Here is an 18,453-nt window from a genome sequence, read left to right as displayed (position 1 = left end):
CAATTTCCCCCCTCAAGCACATGGAAGATATAGCCTGCAGCAAATTAAAGTGAAGTGGAAGTGCACTTTTGTTTGTTTGCTTCACTGAATGACAACTCAGAAGTGCTATAGAAAATTTATTTTTTAATATAAACTTTAATCTTAATTACCGTCTTCCTTTGACAATTATTAAAACAAAAACTTGCTTTATGAGGAGAAAAAATCAAAATAAGATTTGACAACATAACCAAATGTAAGTACAATATAACATACAATATGTACTCACATTTTATAGAACACTTCTAAGACTAATGTTAACTGATCCAACGTGGTGACATGCTATGAATCTTCCTCATTTGTCTTTTTATCTGTATTTTCTATTTTTCTTTTTGTACATTTATCATCATCATCAGTTAACAATGTTTATTCAATTGTCTTAGTTCTGATCACAAATTAACTTGGTTTTTGACCTCCAAGTTCATGCTCCAGTAGCCACTATTTGACCGGAGGCTTCTTGCCACTGCTTTTTGGTTGATTTCATTTCAACCATTTTTGACCTACAGATTTCTTCCCTTTTCCCTCTTTTTTGGGGTTCTTTTGTCCCTTTCTCATCATCAGATTAACTTGTCAATTCTAATGTCACAATTCTGATCATAAAATAACTTGGTTTCTGGCTTCCAAGTCCTGCTGAAATGACCACTTTTTGACATAGTTTATTTCATTCCACCATTTTTTACCTACGGCTTCTTTCCACTGCTTTTGACCAGCAGCTTACTTCATTTTTACATTTTTTCACCAAGGCTTATCTCTACTGCTTTTAACCTGCAGTTTATTTAATTTCACCTCCTCTTGACCAATGGTGGCTTTTCTTTTAATTGACTGAAAACAATAAAATAGGCAAGAATAAATGGGAATACATCCTATTGCATGCAGTAAATAATTAACCAGAATTAAGTGCGTTTCATATTAAGTGAAACAAGCATTCTGACAGTATTGCTGATGCAACACAGTGTTCCCTTTCAGCCTTTGTGAGATTTTTTTTATATACATGTATGTGAACTAAAATGGATGGCGTTATTTTTTAACAATCAAGAATAACTCTTGAACAGCAAAAGCAAATTCCATCAAAATCAAACCTGAGCTTCATTTTACAGTAATAACATTTTTGCATTACAGAAAACTGCATAAAGACATTCTCTTTCTATCACCTGGAAAGTTGAAAAAAACTTCGTTATTATGAATTAAAGGGCAAATAACAAGGGACACAACTTCTGTAAAAATCATTCAACCGTAACATCATTCGAACTTAACTTGTCATGATAAGACTATACCAAATATGAAATCAATTGGATAAGGCATTACAAAAAAAACCAAGTGCGAGTGATAAACTGACAGACTGACGGACAGACGGAGCGCAAATCTAAGTTCCCTTAGGCATTTGCCGTAAGGGGACAAAAAACATTTCTCTTTCATCAGTTAGCAAAAGAGTAATCAAACAGACATACACAACAAAGAACACAAAGTAACTAAATTCATACATACAAAGTAACAAAAGCAAATGAGCAAATCGTAATCCACTTAAAACTGGGAGCATGGACCAGGTGCATTGGTAGGGTAAGCGTCCTCTGCTTTTCTAGAAACATCCGCAGAGTGATGAAAATAAAGTGATGAAATAAGTGTAGTTCAGAAATATAAAAGGGGGCATCCCCATAGGATCCACCTAATTTTCTGATTACTACAGGTCCGGGTGTTAAAAGAATAGGCCTGCAGCAGCGCTAAGCTTGTCGTAAAAGGCGACTAAATAGTGCTCAGAACCCTAGCCAGGGGCTAGGGCGCTCTGCCCACAGAGCAACTGGGATGTGCCCCAGGTGGTGGAATGGGATACCCCTGGCATGTTACATGCTGGGGTTGTCAGGCTATAATACAGAAAACCTGACCGCAAACCATAGTGGTGCACCGTGTTGGGAAAGTGCCACATTCCTTGCACATTACAGAACCCTACGGTGGTATTCTCCCGGAGTAGGTACCATAGGGCTCCGCCACAGGAGGCTAAATTGCCCGACCCTACCCACCTCTCCCTATTTCCAGTGGCAATCAAAATTTGTCAACCCCATTGTCCTTGTGTCCCATCCCTTTTTCATTTCATCATCATTTCATGTTCATTTTATCATCCATTTCATGTTCATCGTCTGAATATAGCTGAAGTATTGCTGCTCGGACGTTAAACCCCAACAAACTGATTACTACAACGAAAAGTGGGAGGTAAAAGCAATAATGTAAAGCCAATTAAGATTTATTTTTAGAATAAAAATATAGATAGATCTGATCATGTTGAAACTTTCACCAAGGCTGGATTTTCAAAAAACCTTACAGTTTTAAACATATGTGCGAAAAATGTCTGCCATTTTAAGAAATGATGGCCATATTTTTTGTGGGATCATACATCTCCACATAGTTCTATGCAGAATTCCTTCAGGAACATCCATACCAAGTTTGGTTCTAATTGGTAAAGTTGTGTCAGGAGATTATTTCAATTTAATAACATCAAAATAGCGAAAAAAAACGTTAAAAAAGGCAACAACTCCAACATGGCTTAACAGATTTACATGAAAATTTTACAAGATAGATCTCATCATAGTAAAAGTGTTAAGCCTGATGAGATCTATGTCAAAATTTTGATAAACCTAATGATTTTGGAGATATAATCCTTTGGGCTAAGTGAGCTAAAAGCGTATCTGATCTGTTTCTTTATAAAATAATATACATACCTTCTGATGATTTGACTTTACACAAACTGGAGCTATCTTTTGTGATCTTTCCCCAAGGACAGACATCCACTGATTACCCCCGCCAAAGATAGATATGCCAAAGGCCTCACAAGAAATCTCCCCAGATTTCTTGCAAGAAGTCTCCCTCTCATTCAGGAGTTAGTAAGGGGTTAAATGTGAGTTACATTAGTTTTGTGAGTATTTTTTAGTACTTGTTAGTTTGTTAGGGTTGAATGATATTATGGAAGACAAATTTGAATGGATTTTGAATATTTACTTCCCTCCCAAAAAATCCCCAAAAAGAAAAAATTAGATCAAGAACCAGTTTCCGAATGTCCTGGGCTTCAGCTGGAAGTTTTGCTGTTCTGAGTAAAGCTGTTCTGAAATTACAAAAAGTTTATCATTGAGATAAGCCAATAAGAACAGATATATGAAGTTTCTTATGTATACAATGTATGTAATTTCAGGAGTCAATCTTAGAAATTTTCAAAAGATCACTTGTATTTGCTTAGTATTGCAAGACATAGCAACATGTCCCTAGTGTTGATGTCACCCAAATTCCATAACTCTTGCAAAATTTGTTAAAATTCTATTGAGTCCAAATATGTCTCAGTGGATTAAATAATGTTACACTGAATTTTCATCAACATCATTCAACTGAGGAGACCATGCTTACTATATAAACCAAATATTATTGAAATCAAAGATATTATAAAAATTAGCCGGGAAATGGCAGACTTTCAAGACTATTATCTGAATATAATAGCATTAAAACCTATGATTTTTCAACATTGTATACTTCTATTCCCCATACTCAGTTAAAATCCTGACTTAAAAACATTATACATCGTTGTTTTTCCAAAAACGATGGTACACCTAGATACAAATATATAGTTCTTGGTAGAGATTTCTCGTACTTTGTAAGAAATAATTCCGAATCATCTTCCAAATATACAGAGGAAGATGTTTACAAAATGCTGGAATTTTTAATCAACAACACATTTGTCCAGTGTGGTGGACGTGTTTTTCAACAAACGGTCTGCTTTCCAATGGGAACAAATTGTGCTCCTTTACTGGCTCTGCTCCGAAATATGTTTAGCAAGATTGAAGTCATCACTACAGAAATTTTATAGTCATCATCATGAACTCATGGATTGTTATGGTGTATCCATCTGCACCATGAAAACTGATTTATTCAACAGGTCAAAGTTTTCCTTTCCTCGTTTGTCTACCCCGGACTTGGCGGGAGTTTCTATAAAAACAGAGGACATTTACCCTACCAGTGCACCTGGTCCATGTTCCCAGTTTTTAGTGGTCTGAGTTGCTCATTTGCTTTTGTTACTTTGTAAGTATGATTTTAGTAACTGGTGAATTTGGTCACAAAATGGCAGCAATTTTAAAAATAGCCACCTAAAAAATATTTCAATGTTGCCAGTCTACTCAGAATATCAAGATTATTTTATTAATAGTGCTCATCTTCAATATTCTTCTATGGTGGAGGAAATAATAACAAAATAGCAAAAATAGTATTTTGACCCCAATGTTCTATTTTTAGTAATGATGGATATGTTTTTTGACTGAAGAAATGTTTTGTGTAGGATACCCTAAAAAACAATTACACAAAATTTCATTAAATTTTGTCGTATTGTTTCAGGAGAAGATTTTTAAAGTTGTACTCATGAAATACGACAGAAAATCTGTTTCACGGGCCATTACTCCTACATCATGCAACAAATCATTTTAAAAATATTGGCATAGGTCCATCTGATGGGGAATAATATGTAGCTCATCAAAATTTTGTACAATTCATCATTTTTTTTAATTATTTGCAGAAAAATATTTTGATCCCTAAGTTCTATTTTTAGTAATGGGGGCATGCTTTTCCCTGTGTCGAAACAGAATACCCTAAGAAACATTCAAATAAAGTTTCATCTGATTATGAATAGTAGTTTCAAATAACAAGAGGATCCCAGGAGCCTTAATTGTTCACCTGGTTGAATTTTGTCTTTCAAGGGCAGTAAATTTAAGAAGAATTTCTATCATAGTTTTCAAGATGATAGCTGAAAACTGTAAAAAAGAACCTGCCATTTTTCCCTTTTAAAAGGCAATAACTCTAACAAGGAATCATCAGACAAATTTTATCCTTGAAGACTTTTTTAGTCCTAATAATATGAATCATTTCAGATATTAGAAGAATTTGGCTAAACCTAACCGTTTGAGATATATCCAAAAAACTATTGTCTGACCCCTGTTCTATTTTTTTGTAACGGCAGTCATGTTTTTCAACAGATCAAAAATACCCACATCAGTTCTATACCCTAGGGAACATTCAACCAAGTTTGGTTCCAATTGGTCAAGTAGTGTCAGAGGAGAAGATTTTTGAAAGAAATAACATAAAAAATAGCAAAAAATGTTTATAAAGGGCAATAACTACAACATGGCTTATCAGATTAAAGTGAAAATTTGACCACAGATAGATCTAATAATGCTGAACACTTTAATCCAGTCAAAATTTAGCTAAACCTAACAATTTTGGAGACATATGCGAAAAAACTACTGTCTGACTGTTCTATTTTTAGTAATGGCGGCCATGTTTTTCAACAAATCAAAAATCCCCACATCAGTTCTATGCAGGATACCCCAAGGAACATTCATACCAAGTTTGGTTCAAATTGGTCAAGTAGTGTCAGAGGATAAAAGTTTTGAAAAATTGTTAATAACGACGGAGACCGACGCCAAGTGATGGCAATAGCTCACTTGGTCTTCGGCCAGGTGAGCTAAAAATGTCGAAAAAAGGGCAATAACTTACACATCAGTAGACATATTTTCATGAGAATAACCACTCAGATAGCTCTCATCATGCTGAATACTTTTATCCTGTCAGAATTTGGCTTAACATAACGGTTTCGAAGAAATATGCGAAAAACTGCTGTCTGACCCCTATCTTCTATTTTATTTATGGCAGCCATGTTTTTCACCAGAGTCTAAATCAAAGCAAAAACTTTTTGCAGGATACCCTACGGAACAATCGTTTTAAGTGTCATCCAAATCCATTCAGTTGTTTCAGATGATAAGACGTTTGAGAAATTGTTAACGATGACAATGACGGTGGACGCCAAGTGAAGGCAATAGATCACATGGCCTACTAATTTATTACTTACCTGACCAATAAGGAAGGACTGCATCACCTCTGTAATCACTGCTGGGTACCTATAGCAGTGAGGCTACTGCCTGTATATATACTGTATACAAGCCCTTCACAAAACTGTAAGATGCAAAAAAACAAAAAGCTTTAATATTTCAGTGTCCTTGAATAAAAAAATGTTGAAGGTGGGTAGTGGCCTTAATTGACATATTACAATTGAATTAAGATTAAATGTAAAATTACTGAGCACATACTGTATTTTCCGGACTATAAGTCGATATTTTTTTTTCAGCAAAGTGTCAGCCATGACTAATCGTCCACTTATAAGGATTTTTCAAGAAAAAATGTTCATTTACCATGCATTTCATTAGATTTGTTCAGTTCACTTTTGACTGCTTTAACAACGAAAGCTGTCACTCAAACTGTCAAACCGGCAATCGAACTTTAAGATTATTGATCAGTGCTGCTTTCCATTTTGAATGAATACCATGATAAATAATAAAAACTTTGAAACCGTTAAAATATATAAAATATAAACAAACACTAGATGATACGTTTTTTAACTGGAAAGACATTATCGAGTGTTCCGGAGTTATCCGTCCTTTGATATGCAAATTTATACCCATTTATGGTATGTCGTAACACATAAGTAACATCGCTAGAATATATGCTGTTAAAAACAAACCGCTCAACTTGGATCACAGCTAACACCTACAATATACATGTACATGTCTGACCCTTGATTTATCTGCCAAATTCGACTTTTTTCGTTGATTTTGGTCAAAATGAGGCAATTCGACTTGTACTCCACATTGACTTATAGTCCGGAAAATACGGTATATTATTAAAACAAGTACTGTACCTTCCATAAACTGGGAAATACTTCCAAATACATTTTCCAAAATGATACTTGTATGTACTGTTTAGTGTTGACCTTCACATTAACAGCCTTTAGTTCTAAACCTGTAAAAAAAAATACATACAATTGTCCTTACACAAACATCATTTTTCATAAAAACAAATAAATCTAGCCAACAATAACATTTTATCATATAATACATTCATTGCTAGAAAATTCTTATGGGCAGGTCTTGGAGGGGGGCCCATTTGCCCATTTATACCCAAATTTTGCAGTATTATAAATATAAAAAAAAATTCCACTTCCTTGATTTTAATCAACTTTTATCATTATAAACACCATAAAAAAAGGAAAATAGGAAAAGTAGAAACCTTCTACTAGGTTGAACTGTTCTTCAAACAATAACTTCTGTTTACTGTTTCTTGACCTTCAGTAAACATCCATTGGCTCTGGTGACCTGTAAAATATACACAATACCTAAATAAAGTACACACTTTTATATCAATTAAGCTTAGGATTATAAGTAAAACTGATTCTTACATTACAATTACAATTACAATTGTTAGCAATGTACTGGATTTAATTCTTTGTATCAATTTCTGTCAAAACTGCTGCCTATGGCTTTCTAAAAAGGGATCATAGTTTTTGTTTTAACTATTAGTTCTTGTCCAACTTCCTTATTTTAAATCTGACTAGAAAGGATGCATGAAAATAAAATACTCTCTGCTTGATACTTGTTGTGAACAGACTGGGAGACACCAATTTCCTTGTTAGGTTTGTATAAATTTAAGATTACTTACGTCTTGACCAATGTAAAGAATCTGTAATCGTGTTGCTCCTGCTTTGTGATATATTGACCAGTATCCTCTGGGGGCCATGTTGAGAGGTTATTTCACATTGAGCAGGGTACCTTGGTATGTAGTCAAGACTTACTACATACAAAAGGGCAGTATCACTGAAATCTGTGGACCATAATTTCAGTGAAGATAGCCAATCATTTGAGGCATTGTTTCCGCAGAAATCCTTCCTTGCTTTACTCTGACAACACGATTTTCCCCCTCAAGCACAACATGAAAGATATAGCCTGCAGCAAAGGTAAGTGAAGTGTAAGTGCATATTTTTGTATTAATTACTTTCACTGAATGATCACTCAGAAGTGATATAGAATGCTTATTGATTTTTAATTTGAATACATGTCTGTCAAGCTAAATTATACTTTAATCTTTAAAAAAAATTAAAAAGCAGAGGACGCTTACCCTACCAGTGCACCTGGTCCATGCTCCCAGTTTTTAGTGGAGTCTGAGTTGCTCATTTACTTTTGTTACTTTGTATGTATGATTTTAGTTACTTTATGTTCTTTGTTGTGTATGTCTGTTTTCCATGTCTGGTCTTTGTCCCTGGATTACATTCTTTCGATTACCACTATAGTATTGGTTCCCTTGATTACTCTTATATCTTATAATTATTTTATCATTGGCGGCATAACCGTAAGATTAAGAACAATATCACATACAATAAATACTCACATTAAACCATATTTTGGTGTGTATTGTGCACACTTTTTTTACCAGGAAACTAACTTCAGAACACGGGGTGTGTATAATACACCCATACATCGTTTCAACACATTTTTACAGATCTTAGATCAGTCCAAAATTAACGACCTCGAGGGAGTCAACATTGAATCAGAGACCACTTATGAGCTGCCAAAGCATATTTATGGATTTTTCATGAGTTTTTCGTTGACTTGTTACCTTTGTAAGCATAGATTGTCAATAAAATCTTCTTGAACAAAATCTGGTTTTGATTTATTTCCTCCCAAAAGAACATGGCAGATTATGTTTACAACCGCCATACTTTCATTTTTGTGTATCGATTAACTATATAATATGTATACAATTATGTCTTTACGATGTATACGACTATTCCCGACTTGTGGACCAACATTTTGTCAACATTTATCTCCCTTTGGAGCGGGTGTCTATTTGGAACATGCAAGGTTACATCCATCCGATATCAACGATACTTTAGAAAATCTAGAAAGTCAAAAGGGAATTTCTCATTCTACTGACCCTGCCATAAATTTTCTAAAGAAAAACAATATTCTTTAATGAAATAAATACACAAAACAGACGAAATGGTCCCTTCTATTTAAAAATAAAATAAAGCCAGTAATGTTCGTGGTTCTATACATACATCGGTAAAAAAGTTTTTTACATCAACTTTTAAAGGAAAACAACCCTGCGCATTATACACAAATGCGCACAATACACACCAAAATACCGTAAAACACATCTAAGACTAATGTTACCTGATCCAATGTTGTGACATGCTGTATATCTTCATCTGTGTCTTCATCTGTTTCTTCATCTGTGTCTTCATCTGTTTCTTCATCTGTGACTTCATCTGTTTCTTCTGGCTGTATCATAAAACTTTGGTGTTATGCTCAGGAAAACAAAATCATTTTTACAAAGTACAAGTTCGAGGTGTATAATTCTACCTACAAATCATGCAGGGAACCAAGCAAGTAGTCCTGCTGGAGCTTTCAGTCCCTTTATAAGACCAAATAAAGGTGGCTAATGAAAGAAACACTACAAAGTACCAGAAACTTGTAGATAGTTGCATGCAGCAGGATGGAGTCCATGGTGACTTGAAATAGAAGTTGTATAAAGAGGCTTTGCAGGGCAGTCATTGTGGACCTTGGTATTGGTAGGGACTGATTATAGAAATGTGCAGAGAGACATCCCAATGGACTTGGAGGAAGAAAGAAAATGTGTGGGAAAGTGCAGTGTACTGATGAACAGTTATAGTAAAAAGAAAGTGCAGTGTACAAGTGAACAGTTATAGTAAAGAGAAAATATGTGAGAAAGTGCAGTGTAATTGTGAACAGTTATGGTAAAATGAAAATGGAAAAAAACACTCAGTAACTTAAGAACATAATAGCAATTACACCGGGAGAATCAGAATCATGTAGGCCATTCAGTTCCAGGTTCAGACTGGTCACCTGAGCAGTCGCACCTCTGGATGTTGTGGAATATCACCGAACAGCCAAGGAAGAAGGACGCCATCTGGTGATGGAATAGGATTTTTTTTCCTGGATTTTGAATGCTTTAGTCACTTTAGCATGAGAAAATGAGGCCCATTTTCATGGTATATTTTTAAAGTAGTATTTGCATCTGACATAAGATATTTCAGTATCATCTGTTATTTACAGCACTGTGTAAAGACATTAAATAAAACTTAAATATACATTACATATGAGTAAAGCACATTATTTTTTTTACTATCATGTAAGCATGTTTTCCAGACAATCCAAATAGCAAATATACCTGCGATTAAAAAAAAAACAAACTCCCCACCCTTTAAGAATCATCAAAAATAGAAATCCTTTTAGGACACTCTTACACTTAATCGGGGACTATATATGTGACGAGACTACTCACTACACTGCTCCATCGGATCAAATAGATACAAATCGAATTAATATAGCCTAGCTGGCCGAGTGGTCTAGGGCGCTGGACTTTGTGCAGGCGGTGTTGCCATAGATGTCACAGCGGTATATATATAGCAAGATTTCAACTGTGCTTTTGGGATCCAGAGCGAGTTATATGACAATTTCACAGTTATATTCAGTATTGGTCTCTGAGGAGGTTATTGATATTGCCAAAATGTAACTACAAAATGGAGTAACACCTGAGTACTCGTCATTATTGTCATTCTGAAGTCTTTCGTCAATGACAGTAATGATGAGTGCTAGAAAAATCACCGAATCTTTTAAACCACGTTTTCAGCAGTTTAAGTAGTACATGTATTAAATTTAGCAGAAATATAAAAAAATTAAGACCAGTCACAAATTACCTGCATATCTATACATGGATATTTATATGTATTAAAAAGAATTATTTTTAAGTGTTGTTTAGTCAAACTTATCTTCAATACTTAAAGCTATATATCTAATAGACGACAAATCACAAATTTTTCCCCTTTAATTTCAACCCAAAATAAATAGAAGAAATTGAGGCACAACATGCAAGCAAATGTCAGACATCATTGACGAACAACGGGATTTGCATTTACAATATGTACATGGTAAATTTACGTTATTTTTCAATAGACAAAATTTTTATCATACGCAATTCTCAAATAGCTCTGGGTTATCCAGCAACATTGTCCATTTCGTATAACCTAACTAAAAATTTCTGACATCAGTCTAGATACTTCATGGAGCGAAATGAAAATAAATAGTATTACCCTGATATGGTTGAAAATAAATTTTCTGACCCTCCTCAGAATCAGATTGTCATCCCGAAGTTTGCACAGATCCATTCTGTCAGGTATGACAAGAAGCATCATTATTGTTTGTTGTGCGATAGAAAAATTATTTGTAATTAAGTTTCACTTACTGGCACAAATCCACCTGAGTGCAGTTCCCCCGTCTTCTCAATGTGGTTCAGCTATAAATTAAAAGAAGAAAATGGATACATATGTCATAAAAAGCCAGGAAATCTGATGCTACAATATACCAGATAAAAACATTATTTGTACATATACAATGTATGTACTTGGCTTAACATGTACTTAATTACAAATCTAATGTCTTATGTTATAAAATCACTTGCACCGAACACCCTGGCTAATCTTCATGAAAGGATAGAATTATCTTCCTTGTATCTTATTACTTTCAATATCTTCATACATGACCTCTTTTAAGCAAAATTAAGATTTAGGAGGGCCTAAACATGCTTTAAAAACCTGCTAATCCCATGTCTTTCTTAGGAAAACATTGTCACAGTTATTACTATCTTGATTCTATCATCCCCATCTGCATACATGTATTTATATTGCCTAGCAGTTTGATATTGATGTAATGATAAAAAAAATATTTCAGAGGTTTATTACCAAAATGAATAGATGGACAAATCTATATGGTAATTTCTTATACCCCTAACTTAGAAGGGTATTAAAAAATAATATATGTAGTTAATAAACTGTTACTGAACATATTCATACATAATAACTGACAAAACAAGCTTAGCAGCATTGTAACTAACCTTGACCTGCTGGTATCCACACCAGTGTTTCCACAGTGTCAGAACTACTGTGTAAGAATTGCATCAACCTATAATAAAAAATAGAACTTCATTACCTTTTAATTGAGAACAGCAGACATGTGATCCTTTAGAAAACAAAAATAAAATAAGTGTGCATGTATACATGTATATTAAACAGCTGATAGAGAATATGAATTGATTTATATTTATGTATCAATAAATATCAACAAACCTTTTTATGAAAGGGTCTACTCTTTCAGCAATTATGATGATTTGCTGTCTTTGGAACCATGGGATGCAATTCTGTAGCTGTCTTTCCCCAGGAATCAGACTGAATCTTCTCCCGCCAAAGACCTCACAAGAAATCTCCCCAGATTATCTTGCAAGTAGGCTCACCACCCCATTCAAGGTTAGTGGTTTTAGTAGTATTAGTTGAACGAGAATGGACGAGTGTTTTGAAATGAAGAATTCAGTCAGAGGGTCCTGTAACCTATGGGAACTTGGCTTCTGAAGCTTGCTGTTCTGAGTACAGCTGCCATTTTCTGAAATAAATAAATCATCTTGTAATTTTGGAAAACCATTCAATAACATGACTGTTGGGTTTCAAAGCCCGAGCAGCAATATTTCAGCCATATTCAGGAGATAATTCAACAACATGTATTAATTGCAAATGAAATGATGCAAATTCAAATGTTACCTTAAATATATATACATTTTTGAAAAATAAAAATTGAGCACATTTTAAAATAGACTTAGCATTTTGTCATTTGTATTGAAGCCTCATTTACTCACAAGTTCAGTTTAACTTCGGTACAATCAGGGGTTGAAGTACAACTTCAGTATAATTAGGAGTTGAAGTACAACTTTTACACAATCTATCATACACTACATTGTATAATAGTACCTTCATCATTAAGATCATTGCATTAGGCGAGTTATTCTTTTAATTTTCAAAAATTCTCTGGTACATTTTATATTTTAAGGTCAAAAATTCTAATAAGGAGACAAACAACCTCAACTCAATGAATATCTTACTTAGTATAATCATATGGATATTTTTTTCAATTAAAAGCTTTTTTCTAAAACTACAAGATTTTAAATTATACACATTAGAAGCAGCTTAAAAGTGCTAATTGCTACATTTAGCCTTTTCACAGCCAATAACTCAAATTTGGAGTTGCCACACAAGTTGGACTCAATAATGAATACAAATGTATTTCAAGGGCTTAAGCTGAAAATGCATTTGTCACATTTTATTTTCCAGAATCTTATATGTTTATTGATAAAAGTTGCTTCATCAGCATACTAATGACACAGTTTAAGTACATACCCTGATACATTTGGTGACAATCCACTGAGTAGTTAGAAATGAAAATAATTTAAAGTAAGGTTAACTACAACAGATGATGACAATACATGTACATTTAGCTCAGGTGGACTGTAAGCTGAAAAATGCAACAGTGAATACTTTACCTGACGTATAAGCTTCTTTGACCATAAGATAATGGCTGACCTACAGGAGGGTAGGCTGACCCTTTCTATTGTACATGATGTGGACTGCAGGGGCTTCTACCTCACACCACTCAGAATGTACCTTTAAAACAAAAAAAACTTTTTCAATTTACAACATGTAAAAATCAGTATGATGAATGCACTGCTGTGTGAAGTGAGCTCCAGAGACTGAAAACATACATTTGTGGACATGTACATCTGACAACACAATTTGTGGAACCAACAAAAATAGAATAAAATACACACATGTAGCCATCCACACATACATGTACCGGTACATGTAGTAGTATTTGTTCATGTTTACTCCTAATGTACATGTATGTTTTTGTAATGTACTATGCCATGACAATTTAATGAAAATGTGTGTCAGCAAATAAAATATTCAATATTAAATACAATAATTTCATGCTTATTTTCTATGACATACCACAAATCTATGGCAATTCACAATTATGTGTGTATGTGGTGGGAGCTATGCTAGAAAAGTCTTGATAATAAACAATTTGTATCATATTTTAAATTGGAAAGAAAACTGGAGTGCCCCCTTTTGAGCATTTTCAGATTATAGATCATACAAGGATTTTTATAGTCTACTGTAAAAATCCTTCGGTACATACATGTACATGTATAAATGTATACATTTACATAAAGTAGGGTCTACTAAAATTTCTTCAAGTACATATGTAGTTAAGGAATTTATATTAATACACACTCCCTGATGAAGTCAAGATTAGAAATTTCATATCACCAAATACCCAGTAAAAATTTGCTTTACTAAGCTATTGAGCCATGAAATAAATATGATCTTACTTTATGCTAGTGACAAAAAAAAATAAATTAACCACTTGGAAGGAGTGATTTAAATTTCTGCGAGAGATAGCTCACCAATTAAAATTTTCAAAGTTATCTACATACATGTATTTCATGGGAGAAACCGGCTCTCCTTAAGCAAATTTCTTTTTGTTTTTAATGATTAAAAAATAAATTTTACAGTTTCCAAACTTTCAACTTTACATTATACATTAACCTGTATTTTGAGTGCCATAGCCAGGCCAAAGCAATGTGGAAGCCTTTCATAGCACAGAAAAGGGGGAATGACTTCTCGAAATTGAAATTTTAACTTACTAAATAACCAATACTCACAGTGACATCGCCTTAAAACAAATCATTCATAAATATAAACAAACAAGTGACAGAAATTCTAACTTACTAAATAGCCAATACTCAAAGTGACATCGCCTTAAAACAAATCATTTATAAATATAAACAAACAAGTGACAGATAAAATCACTTACCTTTGAAGCCAAGTGACAGCGCTCTAAGTTTCTTTTTTATACAACATGTTTCCTACTTCTTAGGACACTACTGCATTGTACGATAGCAGAAGGTCAACTGACATAATAGCGGGAAATCTGTAGATAGAAATTACAGGAGCCAATAGAATTGCAACAGTGCTAGTGCGGTCCAATAAGAATTAAGATTATTTGAAATAAGGCCCGACAGAAACCGAAAATGACCGAATTAAGACGATAGGTTCAGTTGTTTTCCTACGGAAACTGATACGAATTCGTGGCCTGGAGATAAATTAAATATTGCCCGAAATCAGGTCATAAAAAATCCATCTCAACATAACCCCCAACATGCACGAATGACCTGCAGATAGTAGCCTGACGGACGTATTGCTTTTCCGAAAATTTTGGGACAGTCAATTTTTTTTTGCTTTTCCGAATATTTTTGTTTTTTTTTACTTTTCCGATTTTTGTTTTTTGTTTTTTGTTTTTGTTTTTTGTGAAAATTATTTGCAGGTGAGATACAAGTATTGGCAATACGAATTTTTATAGAAATTCCATTTATCTTTTCATCAAGATGTTACGAAACGGTTGAATATTACATATACTATAACACATATTACCAATGGCAGCATTTATTAGTACATACAAAGTAAACAACTATATCATTAACCACAAAAATTAGATGGGATATTTTGACATTCTAATCTATTTACTGATTAATTACGTTTCCTCACCGTCACCGTAACATTATTAGTTTTTGTAACATGAATCTTCTTTTTTCCTTTGATCTTTTTATGGAATAACATAGAGACGACAAGCATGTACCAAAATGTATGCTCTAAATTGAAACAACCAAATAATATTGCATGAAAGGTCACATGGGCCTATATAATGCAATGAGGAAACAGCCATGAAATAACCAAAACACTAAAACCAATATTGCATGGGTAAGCTCCGCCTCTTTGGGAAAAGATTACGCCTACAAAAAAGCACACATACAAATGTCAATTTTATTAGGTTTCATATAATAAAATACAAATCTTTAAACACTCATGTCATAAAATGGTTCAATATTTTGATGAATTTGCGACAATCTAATATTCTCCTCTATTGTTGCCGACGCATCTGCTAATGATACATCTTCCTCAACATCTTGAAGAACCTGCAAAATAGTAAACAATCGTTTTAAAAAAATGAAATATCTATATTTCCAAAAATTAAGGGCCAATATAGGGCATATAAATGACATCACATCGGAGAAAAATTTTACCGATTTCCGATCAAAAGCACAGGTATTTTGGGCATGGACCCCCCCCCCCCTTTTTGGGTCCCAAGGTAAAACAATAAAATCTTTTCACTTGCGGATCGTGTGGATAGTAGAAAAGGTATTGTAATCGACTGGTTATGGAGTTTTGAGACTTGTTATATGTCTACATATTGTAGAAAATTGTAAATATGGAAAAATAAATAGATTTTTTTACATTTGGGCCAAAAAAGGGGGTCCATGCCCCGAATAGTTGTGTTTAAAAGCCTTCAAAAAGACAATTAGCGTAAATCAGTCTAATTCAATTAAAAAATACACACCTGAGAGAGAACCAAATCATCGCTTTCTATATTTTCAATGTCAAGCCAATCTGGTAGAGAGAATGCGTCTGCCATACTGCCTACTTTGCGGGTTATTAGATTTTCCCGCCAAACGTTATTTTTTTCTGCACGGACTGTCATGGGCGTGTCATTCATGTTACAAATCATTTATAGCAACGCCTTCCTCGTTAGCCAAATAAACTTATCACGCTGCGCGTTCGAAAGTATATTTGTCTAACTCGGAATACTATGCTATAAATATAACATATATCTGGTCATTTTTATTTGAACAGTCTACGAGTGGAAATACGTACTCCAAAAATCATGTTTAAATTTGAAAAAAAGACACGTTAATTTAATAAAATAACTTTGAATCATAACAAGCTATATACCATACATCATTGTTTTTGTTTATTTAAATGCAAATAAATAGCTATTTAACTCCTTCACATCACCAGACTTTGCGAACTGATCGCGCGACGATGTCTAGATGCCGATCTATGAATAAATATCCAGAATAGTAGTTGATATATTATTTTCAATGGTCACATAGAAAAATAAACACTATATAGATACTAAGAAACATTTATTTACTGAAATAATTCAAAATTACGTGCTCTCTACCACTCTTTGTGTAGTAGGACCGTTTTGAAATGTTAAGTCAATGGACTTGTGTGCCTAAGTCTAAACTACACTCTAAAAATGACCAAAATTCCGAGTCAAAAAGGGGGTGATACCCTCATAAAATAACCGTGTTAAAATGATATGTGTTACTTTTGGTCCGAAAAGTCAAGCGATTTCAGGAAGTAAACTTAGTGAGTATTGTACGCATGAGTACATGCCTTTCAATTTTTTTAACGGGAGGTTTTAAAACTACTTTATTTAAATGAAAAACCCCGTGCAGGTCCGGGTGTTAAAAGAATAGGCCTGCAGCAGCTCTAAGCTTGTCGTAAAAGGCGACTAAATAGTGTTCAGAGCCCTAGCCGGGGGCTAGGGCGCTTTGCCCACAGAGCAACTGGGATGTGTGCCCCAGGCCGTGGAATGGGGTACCCCTGGCGTGTTACATGCTGGGGTTGTCAGGCTATAACACGGAAAACCTGACCGCAAACCATAGTGGTGCACCGTGTTGGGAAAGATGCCACGTTCCTCGCACGTTAAAGAACCCTACTGTGGTGTTCTTCCGGAGTAGGAACCATAGGGCTCCGCCACAGGAGGCTAAATTGCCCGACCCTACCCACCTCTCCATCTTTCCAGTGGTAATCAAAATTTGTCGACCCCATTGTCCTTGTGTCCCATCCCTTTTTCATTTCATCATCATTTCATGTTCATTTTAACATCAATTTCATGTTCATCGTCTGAATATAGCTGAAATATTGCTGCTCGGACGTTAAACCCCAACAAACAAACAAACATTTAAATGAAAAACTGATAAATTTGTCAGATATTTGTTCAACTGGTAACAGTCATGGATGAAATGGGAAAGCTGACAGTCGGTATCAATGTCGACATTCAAAGAACGGACGGTAATCTGCACTTATCCATATGACCTAAAGCGGTTGCTAATAACTCTCCAGCATGACTGGGTTTTTCGTCATTTACCATTTAAGCTATCATGTTGATTTATGTGCACTGTACAGTAGACTTGTTATAGAAACAAATGTGACGAACGTGTCTATTTGTTTCGTTGATTTAAATTAAACAGGTTGGTGTAACTTTCAATTTATGATGCATCAGCCTGATAGGCCTTCAGGGATTTGATGTTACAGCTAATACTAGATACTGGGACTGGTCACTCCTAACAAAGTCTATATAATGTACAAAAGTAAATATGGCTCCCGGTCTAAATACTGGGTCAACTTAAAACATGAGATTTATATTTGACTTAAGCATACTGGGGAGATAGAAATTATTCAGGATTTTAGTTACAGAAGTAAATTATATTAGGAAGGCAATGACCTTGGCTTAAGTGCAAGCGAAGTCTGAAGCAAAAGTATCTGGTTCCCTTTTCAACAAATTTGGAATGTGTGCCTTTTATCATTTTTCCACCTTTTGTTAGGAATTTTTCATCAGTAATAAGTGGGAGACGGCAAAGGGAATTCCAAATATTTGTAAAATAATTGGAAGAACCAGGAATGTCAATAGAAGCCATCAACCAGCAAAAATGGAAGGTTACTTGTTCATTTTTGACTGCTACTCTATTTTTAAAAATGGGTGAACTCTTACAAAAGTTTCATTAGTTTACTTCCTACTTATTATATTTTTC

At 34.3% G+C, this 18,453-nt stretch overlaps 1 protein-coding gene and 1 pseudogene across 1 annotated transcript; one reads left to right on the top strand and one right to left on the bottom strand.

Annotated features, from left to right (window-relative positions):
• Positions 1-352: 352 nt before the first annotated feature.
• On the bottom strand, positions 353-16,265 carry LOC148620427 (uncharacterized). The gene is made up of 12 exons (XM_088577102.1): positions 16,191-16,265; positions 15,655-15,768; positions 12,035-12,168; positions 11,803-11,870; positions 11,155-11,205; positions 9,063-9,170; positions 7,552-7,835; positions 7,123-7,208; positions 6,755-6,855; positions 5,909-6,012; positions 2,748-3,127; positions 353-858 (listed from the first exon to the last, which is right to left on the bottom strand). Exons 1-5 carry the CDS (start codon positions 16,263-16,265, stop codon positions 11,192-11,194), a joined length of 405 nt encoding a protein of 134 aa, XP_088433228.1. The 3' UTR covers positions 353-858; positions 2,748-3,127; positions 5,909-6,012; positions 6,755-6,855; positions 7,123-7,208; positions 7,552-7,835; positions 9,063-9,170; positions 11,155-11,191.
• A 1,390-nt stretch (positions 16,266-17,655) lies between these two features.
• Positions 17,656-18,453, top strand: part of LOC148620426 (kinesin-like protein KIF2A) — a 55,023-nt pseudogene continuing 54,225 nt past the window's right edge.

Source organism: Perna viridis, chromosome 4 (assembly GCF_037379345.1).
Source record: "Perna viridis isolate PV_CMFRI_1.1 ecotype Kerala chromosome 4, ASM3737934v1, whole genome shotgun sequence".
Lineage (NCBI taxonomy): Eukaryota > Metazoa > Mollusca > Bivalvia > Mytilida > Mytilidae > Perna > Perna viridis.
The sequence above is the reverse complement of the archived record's forward strand: the minus strand, read 5'-3'. Positions and strand labels throughout refer to the sequence as shown.